The following is a 23,621-nucleotide window of genomic DNA, read 5'->3' on the forward strand; positions in this document are numbered from 1 at the left end:
TGGAAAAGTGCCATACAGTAAATCAGAGAGACCCATACCTCGGGTGTCCCAGGGATCCCCAGAGCTATCGATCCATCAATCTTTATTTGTATAGCATATTTAAAACAAACCAAAGTTGTCCAAAGTGCCTCAATACAATTAAAAACAGTAGGGATGCCCCGATACCGATACTGGTATCGGTATCAGGGCCGATACTGCTCTCATATACTTGTACTCGCAAGAATTCTCCGATACCACGCACCGATACTTCATTGTTGTTGTAGTTACTGGTTAGCGCTGCTAGGGGGAGATGTTGAGCCGCCCCGCGGCTCCCCGGGTCAGTCTGCAGCCTGGCTGAGCAGCCACCCCGCTGCTGCTCTGTGGCTGTAGCTGTTCCATGTTTCAGTTCGTTCTTCCTTAATTATACAAACTGGAAGGTTGAGTATTACCCTTACTCACAGGGAACTTAATTAAACACTCTACATAACTCACAGTACAACATAAACAATCCCATTCCCATTCCCATTCCGATTAGCCGTTAGCCGGTTAGCCGCGTTAGCCGGGCCGACAGCCCGCAGTCTGTCTTGCTTCTGTCATCGTCCCTTATTTTGAAATATGTCCACATTGCTAACATCCCGCTGGCATTAATGGTGACTATCTTGGCTGAAACGGCACTGCCAGTCTCACCCACGGGCACCACTCTCCCCCCACCACCACGCTAAGCTTAGCCGCCTAGCGGCTAACCGGACTGTAAGAATGGGATTGTTTATGTTCTTCTTCTTCTTCTCTGTTTTATTGGCGGATCACAACCAACTTTAAGGTGCATACCTGGGTGCACCACCTACTGTACAGGAGTGTGTAACATCATTTCATTTAGCCTGCTTTTTTAATTCTATTTGATTGTTTATGTTGTTTCACACGGACGGCTTCAGGTGATGCACCGCACATGCTCAGTTGACGTACCTGCGATGAGACTAAAGCACGGAGGAAAGCCCGGCCGGCCGAGTTTTGTTTAAAATTGAATTTAAATCTTCCAATTCATTGCATTTTTCATTGCATTTTTAGCCTAGTTATTTTTGTGGTAGAAGTATCGGATCGGTACTCGGTATCGGCGAGTACACAAATGAAAATACTCGTACTCGGTGTGAAAAAAATGGTATCGGGGCATCCCTAAAAAACAGGCAGTGGAGTGATTTCCCCCGGGGGCCCGGCTGGGTGACGGGGGGGAACCGGCTCTCTGGTGCTCACTGATGCCCTGAAAACGGAGGCTCTGCCAACAACGGCGGTAACTCAGGCGGGTCAGACGGCGGGTCAGACGGCGGGTCAGACGGCGGGTCAGACGGAGGGTCAGACGGAGGGTCAGACGGCGGGTCAGACGGAGGGTCAGACGGAGGGTCAGACGGAGGGTCAGACGGCGGGTCAGACGGAGGGTCAGACGGCGGGTCAGACGGAGGGTCAGACGGAGGGTCAGACGGCGGGTCAGACGGAGGGTCAGACGGAGGGTCAGACGGAGGGTCAGACGGCGGGTCAGACGGAGGGTCAGACGGAGGGTCAGACGGAGGGTCAGACGGCGGGTCAGACGGCGGGCAGCGCCAGTACCTGGGGTCTTTGTGGATGCTCTCGATGGACGGGGTCCGGGTCAGGACCCGCTCCACCAGACCGGAGTGTCTGTGAGGGTAGACGGGCTCCCCGGACCCCCTGACGGGGTCCACGAACACGGCTGCAGAGTTCAGCCCGTAGCTGCTTCTTTGGTACGGCAGCGTGCCGCAATGGCTTGTGGTCCGAGGGAGGGTCCCCATACCTGCAGACACGGGTCAGAAAACATTGTTGTTAGTCTTGATTTGATTTAGTTTTACAGCCTGTCCTGCACGCGAGCGTCAGACTATCGCGTCCCACTGCGTGGTATCAGACGCTCTCTGTCAACACTGAAACCGTTATGGGCCCCCACATTATTTTGATTGACAGTTGAAACTCGCTTTTTAAAAGGCTGATTTATGGTTCCGCGTTACACCAACGCAGACCCTACGGCTTAGGGTACGCGGCACACCGTAAGCTACGCCATCGATTTTACGCGGAACCATAAATCAGCCTTTATTCACCGCACTACCCGCCCGTGCGCTCCTGAAAGAAACTCCAAAAAATAACTCCTAAAAGAGTAAAGAGACAAGTAAAAGATGGGCGAGTACTTGTAATCTTCCTACGTTTGTAGTTTCTAAACAGAAAACAAGCTTGATATTGTGATATTTAAATGTTCTTCTATTTTCTTCCTGTCACTCGCGTTGAAAGCCGGTTGAAAGCGCTGTAGGAAACAGTCATGATGAGGAACGGCTGATCCAGTTAGTTGAAATGAGAAGTTATCTCTATGATTCCTCCTCATTTCACTACAAAAACCTAAATAAAGTGGCAGAAAGAAATATTATCCTATTATTATCTTATTATTATATATTATCTTATTATTATATCTTATTTTATCAGAACCTTCCAGCACCCTGGCGATCTCCCTCCAGCAGCTGCCACTTTATTGAGGTTCTTGTATTGAAATGACTGTTTCCTACAGCGCTTTCAACCGGCTTTCAACGCGAGCGACAGGAAGAAAATAGAAGCAGGTTGTCCGACAAATGTTCAGCTCAAAACGGCGCGCCGCGTTGCTCGCGGCCAGTTAGGACAGTCCAATAGAAAATAAAGCAATGGAATTGTTTTTGTCGCTGACGCTTGCTCGCGTCGCATGCAGTTATGACACGGTGTTAGAGACCTGGAATGGTTGCTGTTTGTCTCTCTGCCTGTTCTTGTATCTGTTTGTTTGTTATCTCTTGCATATTCCAAAGGCTTGTGTGCCCGTTGTGCGTTTCCTTTGTTTCTCTCATTTCAGACTTGCAGCAGATGTCAAACTTTGTATTAACCATTAATATATATGCAGACAAGGTAAAAAAGAAAAAAAACATTGTTGTTGGATGAGAATCTGTTCAGTAATTTCCAACAATCTCTTTATTGATTTTAACATGTTGCATTTACATACAAATGTAATTCCCGCTCTCCTGGCTTCATATGTAAACATCTTTAGATTCGGCAACATGACCTTGTGCAGAAACGCACATTTAATAGACGACAAACAAAAAAGGGACACCTTAACAAAACAACAGATTGTCAGCAATATTTATGGTTGATCATATTATTTTGAGGTACTTAAATTTTGCATTGAACTTCAGATTAAATGGCTTTGAGATTTGGCCGCTGCAAAGAGTGAGAGAGTAATGAGTTTCCCCAGATTCATCCATCAAATTATCCAAATTACACCTTTCAAAAAAGTAAATGACAGGCCCCCAAACATTGTCAAATAATGACTGTTTGCCCTTGATCATTTCTTGTGCAGCTACGGTGCTTAAACACGTTTAATGCTGCAAACTCACTGACAAATACTCGCCACAAGGATTTCTGCTGTACAAATAAGCGATATTGTGAGGAGTGTTGGGGTGCAGTACCTGGGTTGGTCCTGTAGAGGGAGCCCTGGGGGTCGTGGGTGGGGCTGTGGTACAGCGGGCTTTGGAAGGAGCCTCCATCAAACACCGGCGTCATGTGACAGTCTGGAGACAAGGCGGCTCTGAGCTCCGGGTCGATCTGGGCCCCGTGACCGCCGTACGAGCTGTGCAGCCCTGCGGGCACCAGACGGCGCGTCAGCAAGCTTCACTCACACACACGTCTTTCTAGGACTGCAACGCATTCAGGATCTTCCTGAAACTCTCTTTTAATCCCTTCTTTGTGTAACAAAAATTATGAGGGCAATACTAAGGGCCAATCCCAATACACCCCCTACTTTCTACCACTAGCCCTCCCTCACTACCACTACCTCTGAAAAGGAAGGGACAGATTTTAGGGCACTTGAAATCTTCCCTGTTCCCTGTCCCAATACTCCCCCTACTCCTACTTTCAGCACCACCCCTAAAATCATGAAGCTGAGAGCCAAAAGCTGTTTTAATTTCAGCTGTAGCGCTGTTAATATGCCACTTTATTAAGTTTTAATATTTTTTCAGGCGTAAAAGTAACCGTTAAGATCCCCAACCTGGGCTCAGTTTATCCAAATAACGCCTGTTAAGAAATTTGACCCGATGTTTTTGGAGAAGAGTCAGGGGAGCAGCAGTAGCTCACGGCCGGGTCAACCTGCGCCGTCGTCCCGGGGAGAAACCTGCAGCTCTGTGGAGAATTACCTCTGGCTGAAATAAATCATTTAGGAAGATAAATGTTGGTTTAATAGATGAAATCTAACAGTTGCAGCGACGCCTGTTAAGAAATTTGCTCCGAAAATTTCTGGATTTCTGCCTGCTGGCTCCAGAGCTGATTTATGGTTCCGCGTTACACCTACCTACGGCTCTGCGTTGGGACTTTTCATAGTTTGTTTATTTATTTACTTTTATTTATTTATTTAATATTAGTTGTTAAATTTCTGGAAAATAAAAAAGTCAAGTCATACATGAGAGAAACTATTCAGTTTGTGGGTAAATATTTGTACTTGTATGAAACTGAAGATCATAATGCAAACCTGACATTTACTTTTAGTTCAGTTTGTGGAAAATGGTTGGCATGGCTTTCTCTTTAAAACTTAAACAGTTATAAAGCATTACAAACTGTAACAATAGGGCAAACGTACAGCATTGTTTTGTATTTTGTGTCTTTCAAATAAAAGACAATTATTTCCAGTCTTATGTTCCTCATTCAAGGTTGATAAAAAAATACTGCTATAATATCGTATCGTTATCGTGACCTCAATATCGTGTATCGTACCGTATCGTGAGATTAGTGTATCGTTACACCCCTAGTGCTTTCCTACAGTCAGTTGATATTAATATACTTTTATGCAAATATAATAAGATTAAAGGAGACGGGACAAATGTACAAATCTAAAGCTACTCCAATATAATTGGTTAATGCAGACATAAACAACTGTCAAATTAAATGAATATAACAGTAATATACCTGACAATTGTTTAAAATTCGATGAGGTTCAGGGAACATTCGTGCACTGTGTCTGGGAATGTGACAAAATAAAAAAATTCTAGAGGGAGGTAAATAATATAACCATGTTTATCCTGTATGAATATTCCACTGGAGCCTACGTCGTTGTTGCTGCATTTATACCCAGCAGATCTCAATTTGAAACACCAAGAACGTAAATGTATTGATTTTGCTGTATTGCAGGCAAAAAAGGATTATTGCTCTTAACTGGAAGAAAACACCTACAATCGGTGCTTGGATCAAGTTTATGGCACAATGTAGGTCAATGGAGAGAATAACAAACTCGGGATGTACGAGGATATCTGGAAACCGTTTAATCAATTCATTAAAAAAGGAGATATACGGGTGCTTCTGCGGGAGGAAAATGCATTGTGATAAAGTTCTTTATTTTCTGTTATACAATTAAAAAAACAAAAATATCATACATTCTGGATTCATTACAAATCAACTGAAATATTGCAAGCCTTTTATTATTTTAATATTGCTGATTATGGTTTACAGTTCAAGATTAAGATTCCCAGAATATTCTAATTTTTTGAGATAGGATATTTGAGTTTTCTTAAACTGTAAGCCATCAGCAATATTAAAAGACTTGCAATATTTCAGTTGATTTGTAATGAATCCAGAATGTATGAAATTTTTTTTTCTGTAATTGCATTACAGAAAATCACAATATTCAAATTTTTTGAGACAGTCTTGTACTTACAATACTGTCTACTTTGTACTAATTTTGGATCGTATAACAAGAGAGATGTAAAGAGAGAATGGATGTGGGTTGGGATGGGGGGGTTGAGATTGTTAAGTCTCAAAAGTTGTTGTGAAATGTCCTTTATAAAAATATCCTGTGTGTGTATAAAAGAAATCAAAGATATTGTCAAAAAAAAACAAACTGACAAGACTCTGGATTCAGTCGAATACTTGTGTTTTCAAAAATGTGCACAACTGTCATTTTCAAGCTCCCGTCTTCCTCTGTGTGTCCGGTCCGGTGAGCCGGCTGCTGCAGAACCGCTGCACATCTGTGATGCTGCATGTGATACCGATGTGCAGCGGTTCTCCTGCAGGCCTGCACGTCGCACGGCTCAGGCTTCCTCCGTCCTCCAATCTGGCAGCAGGATCGGCTCTGAGAGCCGTCCAATTATAAAGAGGCTTGAGGGCAGGATGGGGGCGGGGTGGGGGCGGGGTGGGGGGGGGGGGGGCGTCAGCCTCGGCACATCAGCTCAGCAGCTCCAGCACTAGATCTGCACGTAGAGCCGGGATGAAGGAGATCTGCTGCTGCAGCTCCTCTGTCCTTGTTATTTACACACACCTCCTAATAACGTTTGTTTGTGGCCGCGACTGCAACAATCCTTAGAGGATAAAACTGCTCATGCGCTTCAAGACGCTTGCAGAGGTCTGAAAACAACTCATTTATTTATACAGCGGCTGCAAAACTGGATGTTATTTAACAATATTAATTATGCAAAAGAGAGCCATTAAAGTTCTCTTGAGGGCAAGTCCTTCACTCGCTCGCATCAGGACACGTCTGGAGGTCCACGGTTGTTAAAAACAGTGGATTTAATTTTATTTCTTATCATTTTCCACATGGAAAGCCAAAACACACCAATTAAAGTTACTGGAGGTTCATTTCTGCAGCATTTTGAAAAGGAACCAGCGTTTAGTTCTGTTGTTGAGAGGAGAAATCACTTGACAGACTTAAGAGGTGAAACGGTTCAGAGAGGTGACTGAGTACGACTTTACAGCCCCGAGGAGATCACAGGTTCAGATCTTCTTCATTTACCACATGCTGTTGTACCAAACCTTCTCAAAGCTGGTGAACCTTTACAACGAGAGCACGTCATCAGTAGTAGGGATGGGAATCGAGAACCAATTCTTGTTGAAAACCGGTTCCCAGTGTTTCAATTCCTTGGAATCGTTTGCCTTTTTTGCAAACGATTCCCTTATCGATTCCAGTGGGCGCGAATGACGTCACCAAGCACGTTGCAACGTGCGCATTCGAGCCCAGCAGAAAAACACGGGGACAAAGCGGCATGAACGCTCGAAAGTTTGGTTACATTTTACCAAAAAGCATGACAACAGGGCGACAAGACTTGCAATGTGGACAGTTCAACAAAGAGGGGAAACTGTTAGGACTCGGCCGGCTGATGCTTTCCTCCGCAAGCCGGCGGGTGGCAGGAAGAGCCGCGCGCTCGGCCACGTGGACGGGGCGTCTTAAGACCTCACTTGTATTTTTTTGTTCAAAGATATAAAACAAAGTTGATGCTAATCAACCTGTTTGTTCTCCTTTTTTCCAAATGAGAATCGATAAGAGAATCGATAAAGAATCGAATCGTTAAACAGAATCGAAAATGGAATCGGAATTGGAAAAATCTTATCTATTCCCATCCCTAATCAGTAGGGCAAAACTAACCTGTCTCATGACGGTCTATCCAGGGTGTCGGACTCCAGGGCTGCAGTCCTGCATGTTTCAGATGTTTCCCTGCTTCAGCACACCGTGATAAAAGTAGCTGTGACACCAACAGAGCTGCCAAGACCTTGATGACAAGCTGGTGACGACCATTAATTTGAATCAGGTGTGTTGATGCAAGGAGACATCTAAACATGCAGGACACCGGCCCTCGAGGACTGGAGTCCGACACCCACGTTCCCTATTAGTGGGTGAATTCTGCTTCACAGTGATAGGACGAGCCGACATCCAAGGATCAACAAGCGACGCCGCTATGAACGCTGTGGTAACTTTTCTGACACCTCCTGCTATTTAAATTTACTTTAGATCTACTGGTTAATGCAGAGTAACTGTTCCTGTCTCTGGTTCACCCGAAGCGAACCAAGACCTGTTTCTAAAGGCTGGTTTGATTGTGCAGTCACGCCAAATGAACCGGACTTTCTGAGCAGATGAACTCTGGTGGGTTTGAAGTGGTTTGAAGCCTCGGGCCTCAAGCTGGCCCTTCAGGAGCTGATGCCGACACCACAGAGAGGTCGTCTCGTCTTTAAAGGGGACCTATTATGAAAAACAGATTTTCTCTGTCTTTAACATATATAAAGTGGTCTCCCCTCAGCCTGCCAACTCAGAGAAGGAGGAAAGCAACCAGATTCTGCAGTGTCTGTACAGCCGCCCGGATGATCCATCCAGTGTGATGTGGATCTACGAGCCAATAACATTCAGATTTCCATAGGTCGGCCTCCGCTGCTGAAACCACGCCCACAACTCTCTCCGCCGGTCGGAGCTTCAGCCATTGTTCAGAAGCAGTGGCTGTTTCCACAGCGAGGGACAGTAGAAATTAGGTTTTGCATCGACATTTACCCTCATAAAAGGATCAGTTCCAACAGCACGGACCCGGTAACTGCACACGAGTCAGCGGTAAGTGACGTTATTTTTTATGTTATTTATATTTGTCTACAAGTATGATCTTTGCATGGGCTAAGTATTTAGCTTAGCTCCGGTGTTACTCCGTGTTACGGAGCTCTATTAGTACCGTAATACATTTTCTTCTGTTTATGGTTTCAGATCTTCCAAGCACCTGAATCTGTTCAACGACACCTTCAGAAGACGCACGGTCCTTCCTTGAGCCAGCAATAGTGCATACATGTTATTTATATACAACTTATGTTATTTTGTTTTTTAACAATAAAGTTGCCATTTGTGAAAATTCAGTGTTGTGATTTCTTTACTGTTAACATGATTCATTTGTCTTGTAACATAAGAAATGAAATGTTGAGGAATCAGAGTAAAGAACTGTTAGTGTAACTGTTTAGAATTCAATTAAATCTTCCTGTAATAGTGTGAAGACGAGGTGACCCGTTCCCTCTTCAGGGAACTAAAGGCTGATTTATGGTTCCACGTTACACCAACGCCTACGGCGTAGGGTACGCGTCGATTTAACGCAGAACCATAAATCAGGCTTAAGATCCCAGGGAGTCGTTTCCACCGTGTCATAACTGCATGAGAGCGTCCGACTATCGCGTCGAGCTGCGTGACATCGGACGCTCTCTCTCCACACTGACATTTCCCTCCCCATTTCCCTCCCCTGCTACACGTCATTCAGGCAGCCAATCAGCACAGAGCCTCATTATCATAGCCCCGCCCCCTCAGAATCCCTCATAGAGAAGGAGGTTAGAAGCGGTAAAAATAGAGACACAGGCTGAATTTCTGATTTATGTAGAAAAAACAAACTTTTGATTGTTTTTAAGACATTCAAGGCCTGTTTAAAATACACATTAAATGCCATAATATGTCTCCTTTAACCAACTACTTTGCTCTTGTAGCAAGCTCGTTGCCACTGGGGCTGACCGACAGGACAGAGGACACAGGGTTTAGTGCAGGAACTCCTTTATTCAATCACACCGCCACACATGGACCAGCAGAACCTTCTCCCAGCAGACCCCTCTTGCTGGTGTGCAGCCACTTCTTATGTAGCCAGGCAGGGTGGAGAGGTTGATTGGGCACAGGTGTGCCCAATTGGCTGCTCCTCCACCCTGCCACAGCTCTATGACCACAGTTCTCCTGCATTCTGCACCTCAACTGGGGTTTTATTGATCAGGCTGTCACATGACCTCTCTGCACCCTCATCTCACCTGCTCATCTGTCCTGATTCACAAGTGCTTCTTGGATTTAAAACCTCAATTGTAGGAAAGAAAACAACCAAAACCAAGCTGGCCGTGCTGGCAGCTCCCCAGGCGTCGCTACCTAAGCTGCCGGCAGTAACAGCCTAATCTTGCCTGCCCATCTCCTGCTCATCTCCCGCATGTAATCTGGGATTATGCTGGATCTGCAGGATCACTGAGAATAAAGACTTGGGCGACATATAAGGGCACTTAGCACCTCCGTGACAGGAGAGTAGAGGAGGCCTTTCACGTCGTCAGACGGTTTATTGTAAACTCCCCCCCCCACTCTGGTTGTGTTTCCTGTATCTGTGTCACGTGGGTTTCCCCACTGCCCCGCCCCTTTAGGAGACTAACAGCAGCTCCTGAGTCTATTGAGTCCTATGGGAAAAGTGAACGTGAGCACAGATTATTACCAATTCCTTCGCCCCATGGTAAATATGCCCCTAAGTAAATATGGGACCCATTTTTCAAAAGCCACAAACCTTCTGAACATTCTGACACCAAAATGGAAATTTTCAGACCGACAGATTAGGAGAAAATGAACTTTGTTTGAGACCTGTCTCTGTCTGAGCAACACACTCTCGTGAGATTTGGCTCTCATAGCTAATAATATAATATAATAATAATACATAGTTCTCCTCTCTGGTGGTGCTGATCATAGACATATATATATATATATATATATATATATATATATATATATATATATATATATATATATATATATATACATATACATATATACATATACACGTATATATGTCTATGGTGCTGATTCAGAGATTCAGAGTCGTCGGTCACTGCAGAACTGCCAACGTCGTTTTCCCATCAGATAAACTTTAAAACTAAAATAAAACTTGCTTCTTTGCTTAATAATACTGTTATTGTTATTATTGAAGTCTTTTTGGAAGGGAAAAAATGAGGGAAGGGAAGGGAAAAGAATATTAGACTGATCCGATGATCTTGTACTGGGTTCAGGGCCGCCGCAAGGGGTGTGCGAACTGTGCGACCGCACGGGGCCTCGCGCCCCAGGGGGCCTCGCGCTATGGGCCCTTTTTTTTTTTTTTTTTCATTTTTTTACTTCTTTCCCTTATAAATATCAACAGTCACATTCCATTACAGACCTAAATGTGTACTAGTCTGTGCATATCAATAGACCAAGCGCAGACACAAGCTGCTCTGATCCAGACGGTGGAGTTGGAACAAACTGTCACACAATGTCAAGAGAACGAGACAGATTCAGGAAATTTCCATCAGGGGATGAAAAAAGAAAAAACTAAAGAAAATGGAAGAGTTTAATGCCTCTCTGAAAGGCTCGTTTAAATTTGTTACAAAAATCACTGATCCGACCGGGTCTCAAGCAGCCGTGGGGTCCCGCGTCAAGGCAAGAGATGATGATGAGGCAGGGGAAGGTGTCCAGTATTTTGCTAATTGGAGAGTTAAAATTGCACATATAGACACCCGATCCGACCCGAAAAACCCCAAAATTTTGCGAGGGCCCCCCCCCCCCGGCCATTTCGCACAGGGCCTCGCAAATCTCCCACACGGCTCTGACTGGGTTGATATCAGACATTAAGGTAGCAGATTAAAAAAAACGAGCGGCAAAATAATTAAAATGTATTCATGATCCATCCACACACACACACACACACACACACACACACACACACACACACACACACACACACACACACACACACACACGTTCACAACACTTCCACAACCATGTGGGGAGAGGGGCAACCACGCCCACTCAGGAGACAGGAAGTGTTTACCATTTCATACCATTGACAGAAACGGTAATGCGTGATCTTCTGTATAGAGTATCTTTGGCGTCGTCCACCGACGACCTCCAACGCTCACATCCTGTTCCCACCAACACGCAGATTAAGCACCAATAACAATCACACTTGAATGCATGAATTAAAATCAGGCACGGCAGCATAACGAGCCCCCGGGTGCTGATAATCACACGTGGAGCTCCAGCGGGGTTTGTGATGGAGACGGGCCTATATGGGTCAGTGGGAGCGGCTTATCAAGTGACAGAGGGCAGGATGGAGGAGGAAATCTGTGTCACTGCAGCATCAGCAGCGCTGCTCTCCGAGCAGGGAGCGTCGATAACCCGTCAACAAGAGGAGGACGAGTGATGGATGCAGCTTTAAAGCCCGCCGGAGAAAAATCTCTCGACATCACGAGACCCGGGTGGCGGCCTCTAAAGCTACAGCGCCCACATTTCCATTTGGTGGGAAATTTGCTCCAGAAGATATCTCAAAATGCGTCTTTAAGCCAGGCTCAGCGGAAAAGCCAGAAATAATCCCCTCTGAAGTTTCTCAGCCAGCCGCGGCCGTTTCGGCCAATCAGAGCGATGCAAAGTTGAAAGGTTGCACCTGCAGGGATGGCCGACAGCAGCTCGCCGCCGTCTGAGCAAATCTAGCAGCAAATACGCTGACGAGCAATTGTCAAGCAGCCTCTGCAGATGCAGCACATCGTGGTGGCGTTTGCATCACCACCTCTCACACTTCCTGTGGTTGTAAAGGCTGGGTTATGGTTCTGCGTCAAAACGACGCCGTAGCCCACGCCGTCGCTGACGTGCACCTCCCAAAAATTGTGACTACGCGTCGAGGTGACGCAGACCAAACGCAGACGAGAGGGCTGTGATTGGTTCGCTTGGTAGCAACGCATTTCCGGTTTCCGGTTTGAAGCAGTCGTGAACTTTCAGCGTTCTTTTCTTCGTGTATGTGTGATTTTTTTTGTTTTGTTTTTTTGCACAATAGTTGTCCTTATCTCTTTGATTCACTGTGACCGGAAAAAGTCGGATAAACCATTCAGGAAAAGATTGCTAACTAGCGGTTGCGGGGGGTACTGCCCCGCGGAGAAATGGACTACAGTTTAAGATTAATGCCGCGTTCCATTTGTCCTCGGAAGTGGGGATTTCCCAGTTCCCAGTTAGATTTTTCAACTGGAACGCCCCTCGAAGTGGGATTTCCCACTGGGAAAGTGGGAGAGTCTTCACCACCCCCGAGTTCACATTCCAAGATGGCTGCCCCGGTTGTAAACAGTAGAAGAGAGCTCTGTAAAAATTCGTAGCACTTCATTCTAGTTTTGGTCACACTAAATCAGTCGTATACAAGTATTGTTCAGCATATATATGCTGCTATAGTGTAATTTACATTTTTCATGTGGTATATGCAAACTACAAACTTGTTTACCTACTTTGTAACTGGAACGCTGATAACTCGGCTGTGACGTCATTCCCAGTTCCGAGTTCTGACTTCCGAGGTAAATGGAACGCAGCATAAGATTCCCAGAATATTCTAATTTTTTGAGATAGGATATTTGAGTTTTCTTAAACTGTAAGCCATGATCAGCAATATTAAAATAATAAAAGGCTTGCAATATTTCAGTTGATTTGTAATGAATCCAGAATGTATGACATTTTTGTTTTTGTAATTGCATTACAGAAAATCACAATATTCAAATTTTCTGAGACAGTCCTGTATGTTAAAGCAAGAAAAAACCTGGTTTTCATAATAGGTCCTCTTTAAATTGAGTTTTGCTGATTGTTGTTCTGCTTTTTAATTCTTTTTTCGAGCATAACATATTTGCTATTATATTAATTAATTCTCGTCTACTTTGTTTATGAGAATACATTTATTATTGACTAATTATTATTATTATACTTTTTTATGTTATTGAGTTATTGTTGTTCTGCTGTTTTATTTTTTATTTTTGTGCTCATGTTTGAAATAAGATAATCAATCAAGAAGATTAAAAAAATTTTTTTTTTTTAAATAAATTATTTGACCAGACTGAGCTAGCAGCTTATCCGACCAGCTTCCCCCTCCGGTTGCTCTGACAGCGACGTGCTACTCAGCATCCTGATACCAACAGAGTTTACTCCCCCTGAGATGAGAGGATGAGAGAGGAAGTGAAGAGGAATCCCTGAGATCTGCTGTGAGTGTTTCCAGAGACTTGTTTCCTTCTGCACCTCCATCATAGCATCAGAATTAACCTCCTGCTCACAACGTCTACCTGGTGGCGAGCGAAATCCTGCCCGCCCAAGATTACATTCCTCATTTCTCATTCTGCCGTGCATCAGATAAAACTTTGTCAGACCCAGCGGAATCATCTGCTAGTGGTGTTAAAGATAATATGACTAAAAACTGCATGAAATGAGCTCCCTGAGCCTGGATACCAGATAAGATCACCTGCAGAGCTTGCACTTTGGCTCAGTTATTTTGTTCAACACGCGGCTTTATTTAACGTTTCTCACAGCTTCCCAGTGAAGCAGGAAATACAATATTAAATCAGTGCTGCTCGCTCAACTCGTCCCTCAAAGTGAACGTTATTAAATCAGCAGAGGGAATGGCTGAGAGGCTGTGGAGCAGGGATTGTTTATTTACAGCCAGAAAATGTGCTGAAAACACGCTGCGTCTCACCGGCTTACACTGCGGGACTCAGCGGGGATGTTTTCCTGCTTGGATCGTAGCCTGACCATATTTGAACCAACAGACCCCTCAGGGGACCGGCTGACCTCTCAACTCCTTACTTTATACAGTCAAAAGATGGAAGACAAAAGGAAAAGCATGCAGTTGTGAGACCTCTGTGTCTGAGAGATGCATTTATCATAGAACCAGTACTGGAGTTGGGGGGGGTGAGGGGGGATGAGGGGGCACGGCATCCCCCCCTGAAATAAAAACGGTCCAAATCATCCCCCCCTGAAATAAAAACGGTCCAAATCATCCCCCCCTGAAATAAAAACGGTCCAAATCATCCCCCCTGAAATAAAAACGGTCCAAATCATCCCCCCCTGAAATAAAAACGGTCCAAATCATCCCCCCCTGAAATAAAAACGGTCCAAATCATCCCCCCCTGAAATAAAAACGGTCCAAATCATCCCCCCTGAAATAAAAACGGTCCAAATCATCCCCCCCCTGAAATAAAAACGGTCCAAATCATCCCCCCCTGAAATAAAAACGGTCCAAATCATCCCCCCCTGAAATAAAAACGGTCCAAATCATCCCCCCTGAAATAAAAACGGTCCAAATCATCCCCCCTGAAATAAAAACGGTCCAAATCATCCCCCCCTGAAATAAAAACGGTCCAAATCATCCCCCCAGTAAAACTGCCATCCCTCCTTTCCATCCCTTATGTCATTTCATCAATGAATGTGGTTTTACTGCTATTTCAACATTTAGAGTCATCACCAGAAAAATAACACCAGAAAAATTACTTATTTGACAATTTTCACCTGTTTCAAGTAAATTTTCACTTGAAATAAGTAGAAAAATCTGCCAGTGGGACAAGATTTATCTTAACCCTGGAAAAGCAGTTAACTGGCCGTTCTCGTAGAAAACCCTGAATGCAGAGTACCGTATTTTCTGGACTATAAGCCGCACCTGCATATAAGCCGCATCCGCTCTATTTTTAAAAAAATAATTAAAAAAAAGATATACAAGCCGCACCTGCTCTATTTAAAAAAAAAAAAGATATGCAAGCGGCAGATATTTATGTTGTTAGATTAGATATTTACTACATGTACAGAAGGATTTTGAACTGTAAATGATGTACATGTTTGTACCTAAATAGATCTTTCCTAACAGTGTCTTTAACACGGCAGCAACTTTGCTGATTAAAAAGGGACAGAACTAAGAGAAAATAACCGGTATTTATTTATCTATTTATCTGTTTGAAATCTGCTTCTACCTACTTCTATCTGCTAAAGAAGAAGTAGGGTATTCTTCTTTGCATTTATTTTGTCTTAGTTTTGATTCTAATTCCGGTTGGAGCTCTTTAATCAGGCTTTTAACTGACTCATTTAACTCTTACATTTTTTATGCTCACCCCTATTTTTATTGGACCTTACTACTGTTTTATATTAATCTTTAGTTTATCCCTTTTTATCATATTTTATTTTCATTGTCTTATCTCAATGCTTTATCTAAATGTTTTAGTCGTTATTTATGGTCTATTTTATACATTCTACTGTCTTATTCTTTTAGTTTTTAATGTCTTGCTTTCTAGACATACTTTTAGGATTTTATGTTATGTTATACTTTTTTAAGGATTTTAAGGGCATTAATATGTTTTATGGTTATTTGTTTTATGTAAAGCACTTTGTGTTGCATTTTTTGTATGAAAGGTGCTTTATAAATAAAGTTTGATTTGATTTGATTTGATTTAGAGCGCTCCGAGCGGTGGAAGAAAAATCCACAGAATAGCTGCACCTTTGTATAAGCTGCATGGTTGAAAACCTATGAAAAAAGTAGCGGCTTATAGTCCAGAAAATAGTTCCGTAGACGTCCCACTGACCTATGAGGCTGTCGGGGCGGGGCAGAGCACTTCTCTGGTAAAGGCCGTATGGGTCGGCTCCGTAGGCCAGCGGCTGGCTCTGCCGGGGCAGCGTGGAGCCGTAGTGCTGCGGGACCGCCGTCATCCCGGAGCGCAGCGGCGACCCCGTCAGGCCCCGCCCCTCCACCAGGGAGAGGGTGGAGCCCAGCCGCGCCCCGCCCCCCATCACCCCGTGGCCTCCCTGGGCCTGGGCGGCGTCGCCGGGCGAGGTGGGCGACGGGCACGAGGGCGGCATGCTGGTGCCGGGGAAGACGGCGGCCAGCGGTTTGGGCTCGGACAGGACCGGGGAGTCGTACGTGCTGCCCTGGGACGTCCGCAGGGAGACGCGGGACGGGGACACGGTGCCGGCGGTGCCACCACCGGGAGACTGGCTCCTGGAGGGGAGGGACGCCATCCTCCGCAACATCCGGCTGGACGCCTTAGAGAGAAGAAGAAAAACATGAAAATCCAGCTCAGTCCAGGACACAGAGAGTGTGAAAACAGTCAAGAACATTTGATCCTGGCGGGCTTAAAGGGGACCTATTATGGCATCTAATTCCTATTTTAAACAGGCCTTGAATGTCTTAAAAACAAGCTTTTGATTGTTTTTGCTAAATAAATTAGAAATTCAGCCTCTGAACTATGTCTTTATCTTCCCATTCTCTAACCTCATTATCTATGCAGGATTCTTAGTGGGCGGGGCTATGATAATGAGGCTGTGCTGATTGGCTGCCTGAATGACGCGATACACCGCTATGAAAAAATGGCGGAAGCTCCGGCCGGCGGAGTTAGTTGTGGGCGTGGTTTCACGCATCGCTCCCGTCATTACGTAACGACGGGAGCAGAATCTTATTGGCTCGTAGATCCACATCACACTGGACGGCTCATCCGGGCGGCTGTACAGACACTGCAGAATCTGGTTGCTTTCCTCCTTCTCTGAGTTGGCAGGCTGAGGGGAGACCACGTTATATATGTTAAAGCAAGAAGAAACCTGTTTTTCAGAATAGGTCCCCTTTAAGTTTGAGCCAAATACAACCTGTTATGATCAACGACAATTCATCCTTCTCACAAAAATGAAGCTATGAAATCCCTCATATGTGAAGCACAGAGGTGAAAGTTTGATGATTTGTTTTCTAACAAGATTTAACTTTGCTGAAGCAGCGTTGCAAAGAAAAAATTGACCTAAATTCCTCCACAATGATGTGAGCTACTAACAGAATACTTCAGGACATGATTCGGCCGCAGCGATTGGTCGGCACGGCCAGCACTCGTTTCGGTGGGGACATTTGAAATGAGGAAATAATATTAATTAGCATCATAGGTTAGGCGTGATCCAGCCGCTGCTTGTTCCGCTAAAGATGCGTCCAGAAAGTACTGCAGAGCTGCTGATAATAGCAGCTCCTGATACAAATCAATAAAATAATAATGATACATTTTATTTATCAGCACCTTTCTGACACTCACCGTACAGATAAAATCAAACTCATCCTCTTAAATCCCATGGAATCAGAAAAGAGGGTACTTAGTATTGCCTACATAACTTTTATTTTTTTTAGTTTCATTTTTATTGAATAAATAATGGTTTACTGAAAAAGTTATGTTTTTGTTTGAGATTTTATTTGCCTAAAACTAAGATGTGGCAGGGTGGAGGAGCAGCCACTCAGCCGATTGGGCACACCTGTGCCCAATCAACCTCTCCACCCTGCCTGGCTACATAAGAAGTGGCTGCACACCAGCAAGAGGGGTCTGCTGGGAGAAGGTCCTGCTGGTGCACGTGTGGCGGTGTGATTGAATAAAGGAGTTCCTGCACTAAATCCTGTGTCCTCTGTCCTGTCGGTCGGCCCCAGTGGTAATGAGCTTGCTATACGGAGCGGACCCTGGAGGCGCTTGCACAGGTGCTGGCGGACCTGGCAGCCCTGTTGCAGGGCCAGGGGGAGCAGCAGATCGCAGCGCTGGAGGCGCTGGTGGCGCAGCAGCCGACAGGCTGGGAAGCAGAGGCTGCAGGCCGCCAAGCGACGGCTCCTGAGGCGGCCCCAGCGATGGCGGGACCCGCAGCGCGACCCATCCCGGCCCCACGCCTGAGATTCGTCACGGCAGTCCTGGAGGCGGAGGTCGCCGAGGCGGAGACGTCGGTGGCGGAGTTGGCCGAGGCGGTCCTGGACGCGCCAGCTCCGGAGGCGGACCAGCTGCTGGAGCAGTGCTGCGTCGGGGAGGGGGTGGTCCTGGGCGCACCCCGGCCAGGGCCGCAGATGCCGTCTGGCCCGAGGCCACCCTGGGCCCAGTCCCGAGAACGGCACTCTCGGCGGTCGGCCCGAGTGTGTGGGGGTGTGCGGCAGGGTGGAGGTGCAGCCACTTAGTCGATTGGGCACACCTGTGCCCAATCAACCTCTCCACCCTGCCTGGCTACATAAGAAGTGGCTGCACACCAGCCAGAGGGCTGCTGGGAGAAGGTTCTGCTGGTGCACGTGTGGCGGTGTGATTGAATAAAGGAGTTCCTGCACTAAACCCTGTGTCCTCCTCTGTCCTGTCGGTCGGCCCCAGTGGCAACGAGTTTGCTACATAAGATCAGAGGACTTTTATAGGATTAAAAGAGGGGTTATTAACTGCTGCACATGACTTTACAGCCGTATTTGTATCTACTAAAAAAGATGCAAACATGTCTTCTCAATATCAAAGTTATTTTGTAGTCTGATATTATTAAAATGAAAATAAAACTGAATTATTGATGGGTCCTCCGAGCTTAGGAAATAACATTTAATGGCATTTAACTTGATTTTTATCAACTCTTGCTTGATCGTTATCAGTGAGGTGGTTTCTGGGCTCAAAAGAAACATTCATGATTAGACGCCTGAATTAAAGACACGACTCCAATTGTGACAGGATGATTTATCACCTCTGCTGAAGAAGATTAGTCTCCGAGAATATGACCACCTTATTAGTGAAGATTTATAACGAGACATAAAAACTCGGCCAACCGGATGTGGATCTGTTAATCCAGCGAAGCCTCGAACAGCCGGAGTGGAAACGAAGAATAGAAACGTGAGACTGGAGTCGTTCCTGTGTTTGAGCAAAGAGCATGAAATTATCAGCCCAATGATAATTGATGTGAGTCAGAAGCGTTTCTGGGTGGGAGGCGACGCTCATCACGGTGATTCTGGAGCCTACGGTGCCTCTCACGACACAAGGACTTTTAATAGCAGAATAAAAACACGCAGATCTCTCAGACGTGCAGGAGGGGAATCAGACTCCATGAAGTCGCCGTCGTGCAGCTTCTCATTACATCCCCGGTCTTGTTGTTCTCGAGTTAACATGATACTGCAGCTGCACAAATGCGTGTTGTTCCTCCGAGAGCGTCTCATCCGTCTTTGAGTCAGAACTAATTAGTGGAATAATTAGTTTTAAGGCTGCAGAAACTGCTTTACAATTGGTTTAGTCAACTGCTTGCCAACATCCAGAGGAATTTGTGAAATCCTGCTTGATATCTGGCCACGTACAGCCCTTCGATTAGATAAACTCAAATCAAATGGTTTTGACGCCTCTCTCACTCAGCCATCTCCATTGGTACAGAACGTACCGAGCAATCAGCCGTAGTAAGCCCAGGCTGCATTTCAGCCGTTGAGGTTTCTGCAGAAGCTCTGGTTTAATGTCCATGTTTTCAGTAGTTTCTCTGGTTTAATGTCCATGTTTTCAGTAGTTTCTCTGGTTTAATGTCCATGTTTTCAGTAGTTTCTCTGGTTTAATGTCCATGTTTTCAGTAGTTTCTCTGGTTTAATGTCCATGTTTTCAGTAGTTTCTCTGGTTTAATGTCCATGTTTTCAGTAGTTTCCTCTGGTTTAATGTCCATGTTTTCAGTAGTTTCTCTGGTTTAATGTCCATGTTTTCAGTAGTTTCTCTGGTTTAGTTCTGCTGGGTGACGTTAGTCCTCCATCAGTCGCTGCAGCAGGAATCAGATCCAGAAGATCCAGCTGCAGAGTTAGAGGCTGATGCCGTTAACGCAGAGCTCTAGTTAACGTCCATTAAAAACAAAGTTACATAGAGAAACACGGGGATCTGCTCTGGGGGGGAGAAGAAGAAGATCCATCTTTGGATACACTTTCTACATAGACGTGGAAAAGAAAACCCAATGTATCGTTGAAGAAGAAAAAGATGGGGAGAAATACGGAAAAATAAATATGTTGTAAACTCAAATTAGAGGTTTCTGTATCTAGAATGAATGTATTCTTGAGTCTATAAGGTAACAATAATATAATAATAAGATAACCTTGTTGGAATTGTAAAATGGGTTTGGATAAATACAATCTTTGACTAAAACTAGACTAAAATGGTCCTGGACAATTCTGACTAAAATGCCTTTTAGTCGACTGAAACTTGACACGACTAAAAGGAGAATGAACGTGACTGAAACTAATAAAAACTAAAATGATAGTTTGACCCAAAGACTAGACTAAAACTAAAATTGAAACAGGTGGACAAGAACAACACTAGCAGCTACAGGGACGTCTCCCTGCTGCCAACCTGAGGATTCTCCTTCCTCCAAAGCCTCGTCCTTCCTCCAGATCCAAACCCAGAAGCTGCTCAACCTTCTCCAGCAGGAGTCTTTCTGGGTAGGTAACTACCATTCTTCATCCGCTGCTTCCCCCTCTTCCTCCTGAGGGACCATTATGTTGCTCGGTGCAGCGGACCAGGTATGAATATGGGCTCGTACCAGAACAACCCCGACATGGACGCTGATGTGAGATGGCTTCATGAACCATTACTTCTTTTTTTTTTTTTCTTTTTTTTTACAATGACCCCCCCTTCCAGAACTAAGTATCCTTGTTAAATGTATTTATTAAATGTTGAATGTGCAGTGTCTACTTTGCTGTTAAAACCGTGAGGCGGGGAGTGCCGGCCACGCGGGACAATGTCCCCCACGCCCCGGACCCCCCGCCCCTTCGCCTATGTGCGTATGAGTCGTGTAAGGGGGGGAAGGAGGGGGAGCGGAGGCCGAAGCCAGGAGGCAAGACCAGCGGAGCCGGCCCTGGAAGGACGCCCACGCTCCCCCACCGGCCATCCAGTTTAACCATTACTTCAAACCTGTAAGAGGAGGTTAGACGGACAGAACTCGGGGGTGGCGAGGCCTACCTGGCCGGAGGCTTGACCCTCGGCCCTCGGGCTTCTTGATATGGACGCCCGGGGCGCCGAACGCACCACGTTCTGGTTGCTGTAGTAGCTCACGCTGCTGTCCTGGTAGCCGCTGTCCGAGTACGAGGTCATGTGAGCCGAGTGACCTCCGGAGCCTGCAAGGAGAGGAAGATGTGAGGCCTTGGTGGTGGCGTTACGCCGCCACCGCTGCCACCGCGGCCACCACAGCCACCACAGACGCCGCAGACGCCGCGGCCACCACAGCCACCGCGGCCACAGCAACCACCGCTGCCACCGCAGCCACTGCGGCCACCGCAGCCACTGCAGCCACCACGGCCACCACAGACGCCGCAGAAGCCACGGCCACCGCGGCCAATGCAGCCACCGCAGCCACCGTGGTCACAGCAGTTCCAACATTTGCATATTATCTCAGCTGGCTTTCAAGTGGTAGATCAATATGTACACACGGGTTTGTGCGCTAAGCTTTCATGCTCCAGGAACAATCTGCTGGCCTACTTTCTCCTGTAGGACGAGGAGGAGGAAGCGTGTGGGGATATTTTTATACTTCCAGACCTCTCACACTGTAAGGAATATAAATAAGCCAAAGGGTAATTTGTTTTTACATTTCAAAACTGCTGCTCAGATGGGAGATGTTTACCAATCTGGAAATTATCTACAGTAAGAGGGAGGGAGGGGGCCGATGCAATTTCCTGTGCGCTTTTAAAACCAGTTTCTACATGAAGATTAAACGCTGAGACTTCGTCCTCTCATCCGCTGCCTCGCTCCGGCAGTCCGCCATCTTCTGCGGTTTGATGGATTCAGACCGTCAAACGCTTCAGCGGAGAGGCCGAATGTGGAACGGCGACGGGCCGCAGCCGTGATGCAGATCTCCCAGGCGTGAACGTGGGTGGAGCTTCTCCACAGACGGAGGAAAAGCCTCAACGCCATCATGCCATCACGCCGTGATATTTAATGCTTTGCATTAATGGGGGTGGCAAAATGACTCAACAGCGCCCCCTAGAAAAACTTCGTGCCTCAAGCCCCACAATACGGTTTGACGTACATGCACAAAAATCGGTACACACCTGTATCATGTCGCAACTTAAAGAAAAGTCTCTTGGCGCCATGGCCGAAACTGAACAGGAAGTCGGCCATTTTGAACATTTTGAATTAATCGTGTAATTTTGGCGCAATTTATGCCATCCCTTCGGCAGTTAATACGGCCCGAACCGTAACGTGCACTCAGGTGTGTTATACATCAAAATGTGCGTCTCGATCCTGCGACAACGCGCATTACTTTTCTCAGTCAAAAGCGTTACCATGGCGACGCTAGACGCCAAAAAGCAAGAGTGCGAGGGCCCGTTCATCGCTACTTGCAGCTTTAATTATAGTAATAATTTGCTCAATCTGTCTTAATGGTAATTATTTAAGCCTACATAGCAAATGCTGGTTGTGATGTTCAGATAACTGCTTAAAGGTTTTGGGCCAGGAACACCAGCATGACCCCCAATATCACGATACGTTAAGAAGGAGGAAGGACTCATCACAACACAGACCACTGGTGTCCCACATGTATTCTCCCCTTTTTCCTCTGATTGCTGGGAACCAAAAGTTGGTTGAGACCGACCTTCACTGTGCAGCGAGGCGCGGTCCACCTCGGGCAGGTACAGCTCATCCTCGGCCTCCAGGCGGCGTCCAGGACGCCCGGACGCATCCATGGCTCCATCCCGAGAGTCTACCACTGAGCGGAGAAGGAACCATGGTGAATGACTGGTGTTGGTTCGGCAGTAAAAACATATTGATTCAACGTTTTATTAGCAAGTTTTGGGTTGTTTTGAAGAGCTCTTGGACAAGTTATGTCTAAGATCAGAGGATCTTTACAGGATTACAAGATATGTCTTAGAACAGCAGCAATATCTAGTTTTTGGAGAAGAGTTCAAGGCAGAAGTAAAGAAAACATTCACTTCTTAATGGGCCTTAGCTCAGTCCTGTCAGTCCTGGTTTCAGCTTTACTAGTCCTGGTTTCAGCTTTACTAGTCCTGGTTTCAGCTTTACTAGTCCTGGTTTCAGCTTTACTAGTCCTGGTTTCAGTTACTAGTCCTGGTTTCAGCTTTACTAGTCCTGGTTTCAGCTCTACTAGTCCTGGTTTCAGTTACTAGTCCTGGTTTCAGCTCTACTAGTCCTGGTTTCAGCTCTGTTAGTCCTGGTTTCAGCTTTACTATTCCTGGTTTCAGTTACTAGTCCTGGTTTCAGCTTTACTAGTCCTGGTTTCAGTTACTAGTCCTGGTTTCAGCTTTACTAGTCGTGGTTTCAGCTTTACTAGTCCTGGTTTCAGGTCTACTAGTCCTGGTTTCAGCTTTACTAGTTCTGGTTTCAGCTTTACTAGTCCTGGTTCCAGCTCTACTAGTCCTGGTTTCAGCTTTACTAGTCCTGGTTCCAGCTTTACTAGTCCTGGTTCCAGCTTCACTAGTCCTGGTTTAAGCTTTACTAGTCCTGGTTTCAGCTTTACTAGTCCTGGTTCCAGCTTTACTAGTCCTGGTTCCAGCTTTACTAGTCCTGGTTTAAGCTTTACTAGTCCT

The 23,621-nt window shown here is 45.8% G+C and overlaps 1 protein-coding gene across 2 annotated transcripts in view; it reads right to left on the reverse strand.

The window, feature by feature from the left end:
* Positions 1 to 23,621, reverse strand: part of LOC133424909 (plakophilin-4-like) — a 105,134-nt gene that overhangs the window by 36,474 nt on the left and 45,039 nt on the right. For both annotated transcript variants that reach the window (XM_061715491.1, XM_061715489.1), the window contains exons 5-9: positions 22,670 to 22,783; positions 21,043 to 21,197; positions 15,901 to 16,357; positions 3,459 to 3,629; positions 1,579 to 1,780 (exon numbers count right to left, since the gene is read on the reverse strand). In XM_061715491.1, the coding sequence (XP_061571475.1) occupies positions 1,579 to 1,780; positions 3,459 to 3,629; positions 15,901 to 16,357; positions 21,043 to 21,197; positions 22,670 to 22,783 (1,099 nt within the window). The remainder of the gene's footprint in view (positions 1 to 1,578; positions 1,781 to 3,458; positions 3,630 to 15,900; positions 16,358 to 21,042; positions 21,198 to 22,669; positions 22,784 to 23,621) is intronic.

This window comes from Cololabis saira, chromosome 24 (assembly GCF_033807715.1).
Source record: "Cololabis saira isolate AMF1-May2022 chromosome 24, fColSai1.1, whole genome shotgun sequence".
Taxonomy (NCBI): Eukaryota; Metazoa; Chordata; class Actinopteri; order Beloniformes; family Belonidae; genus Cololabis; species Cololabis saira.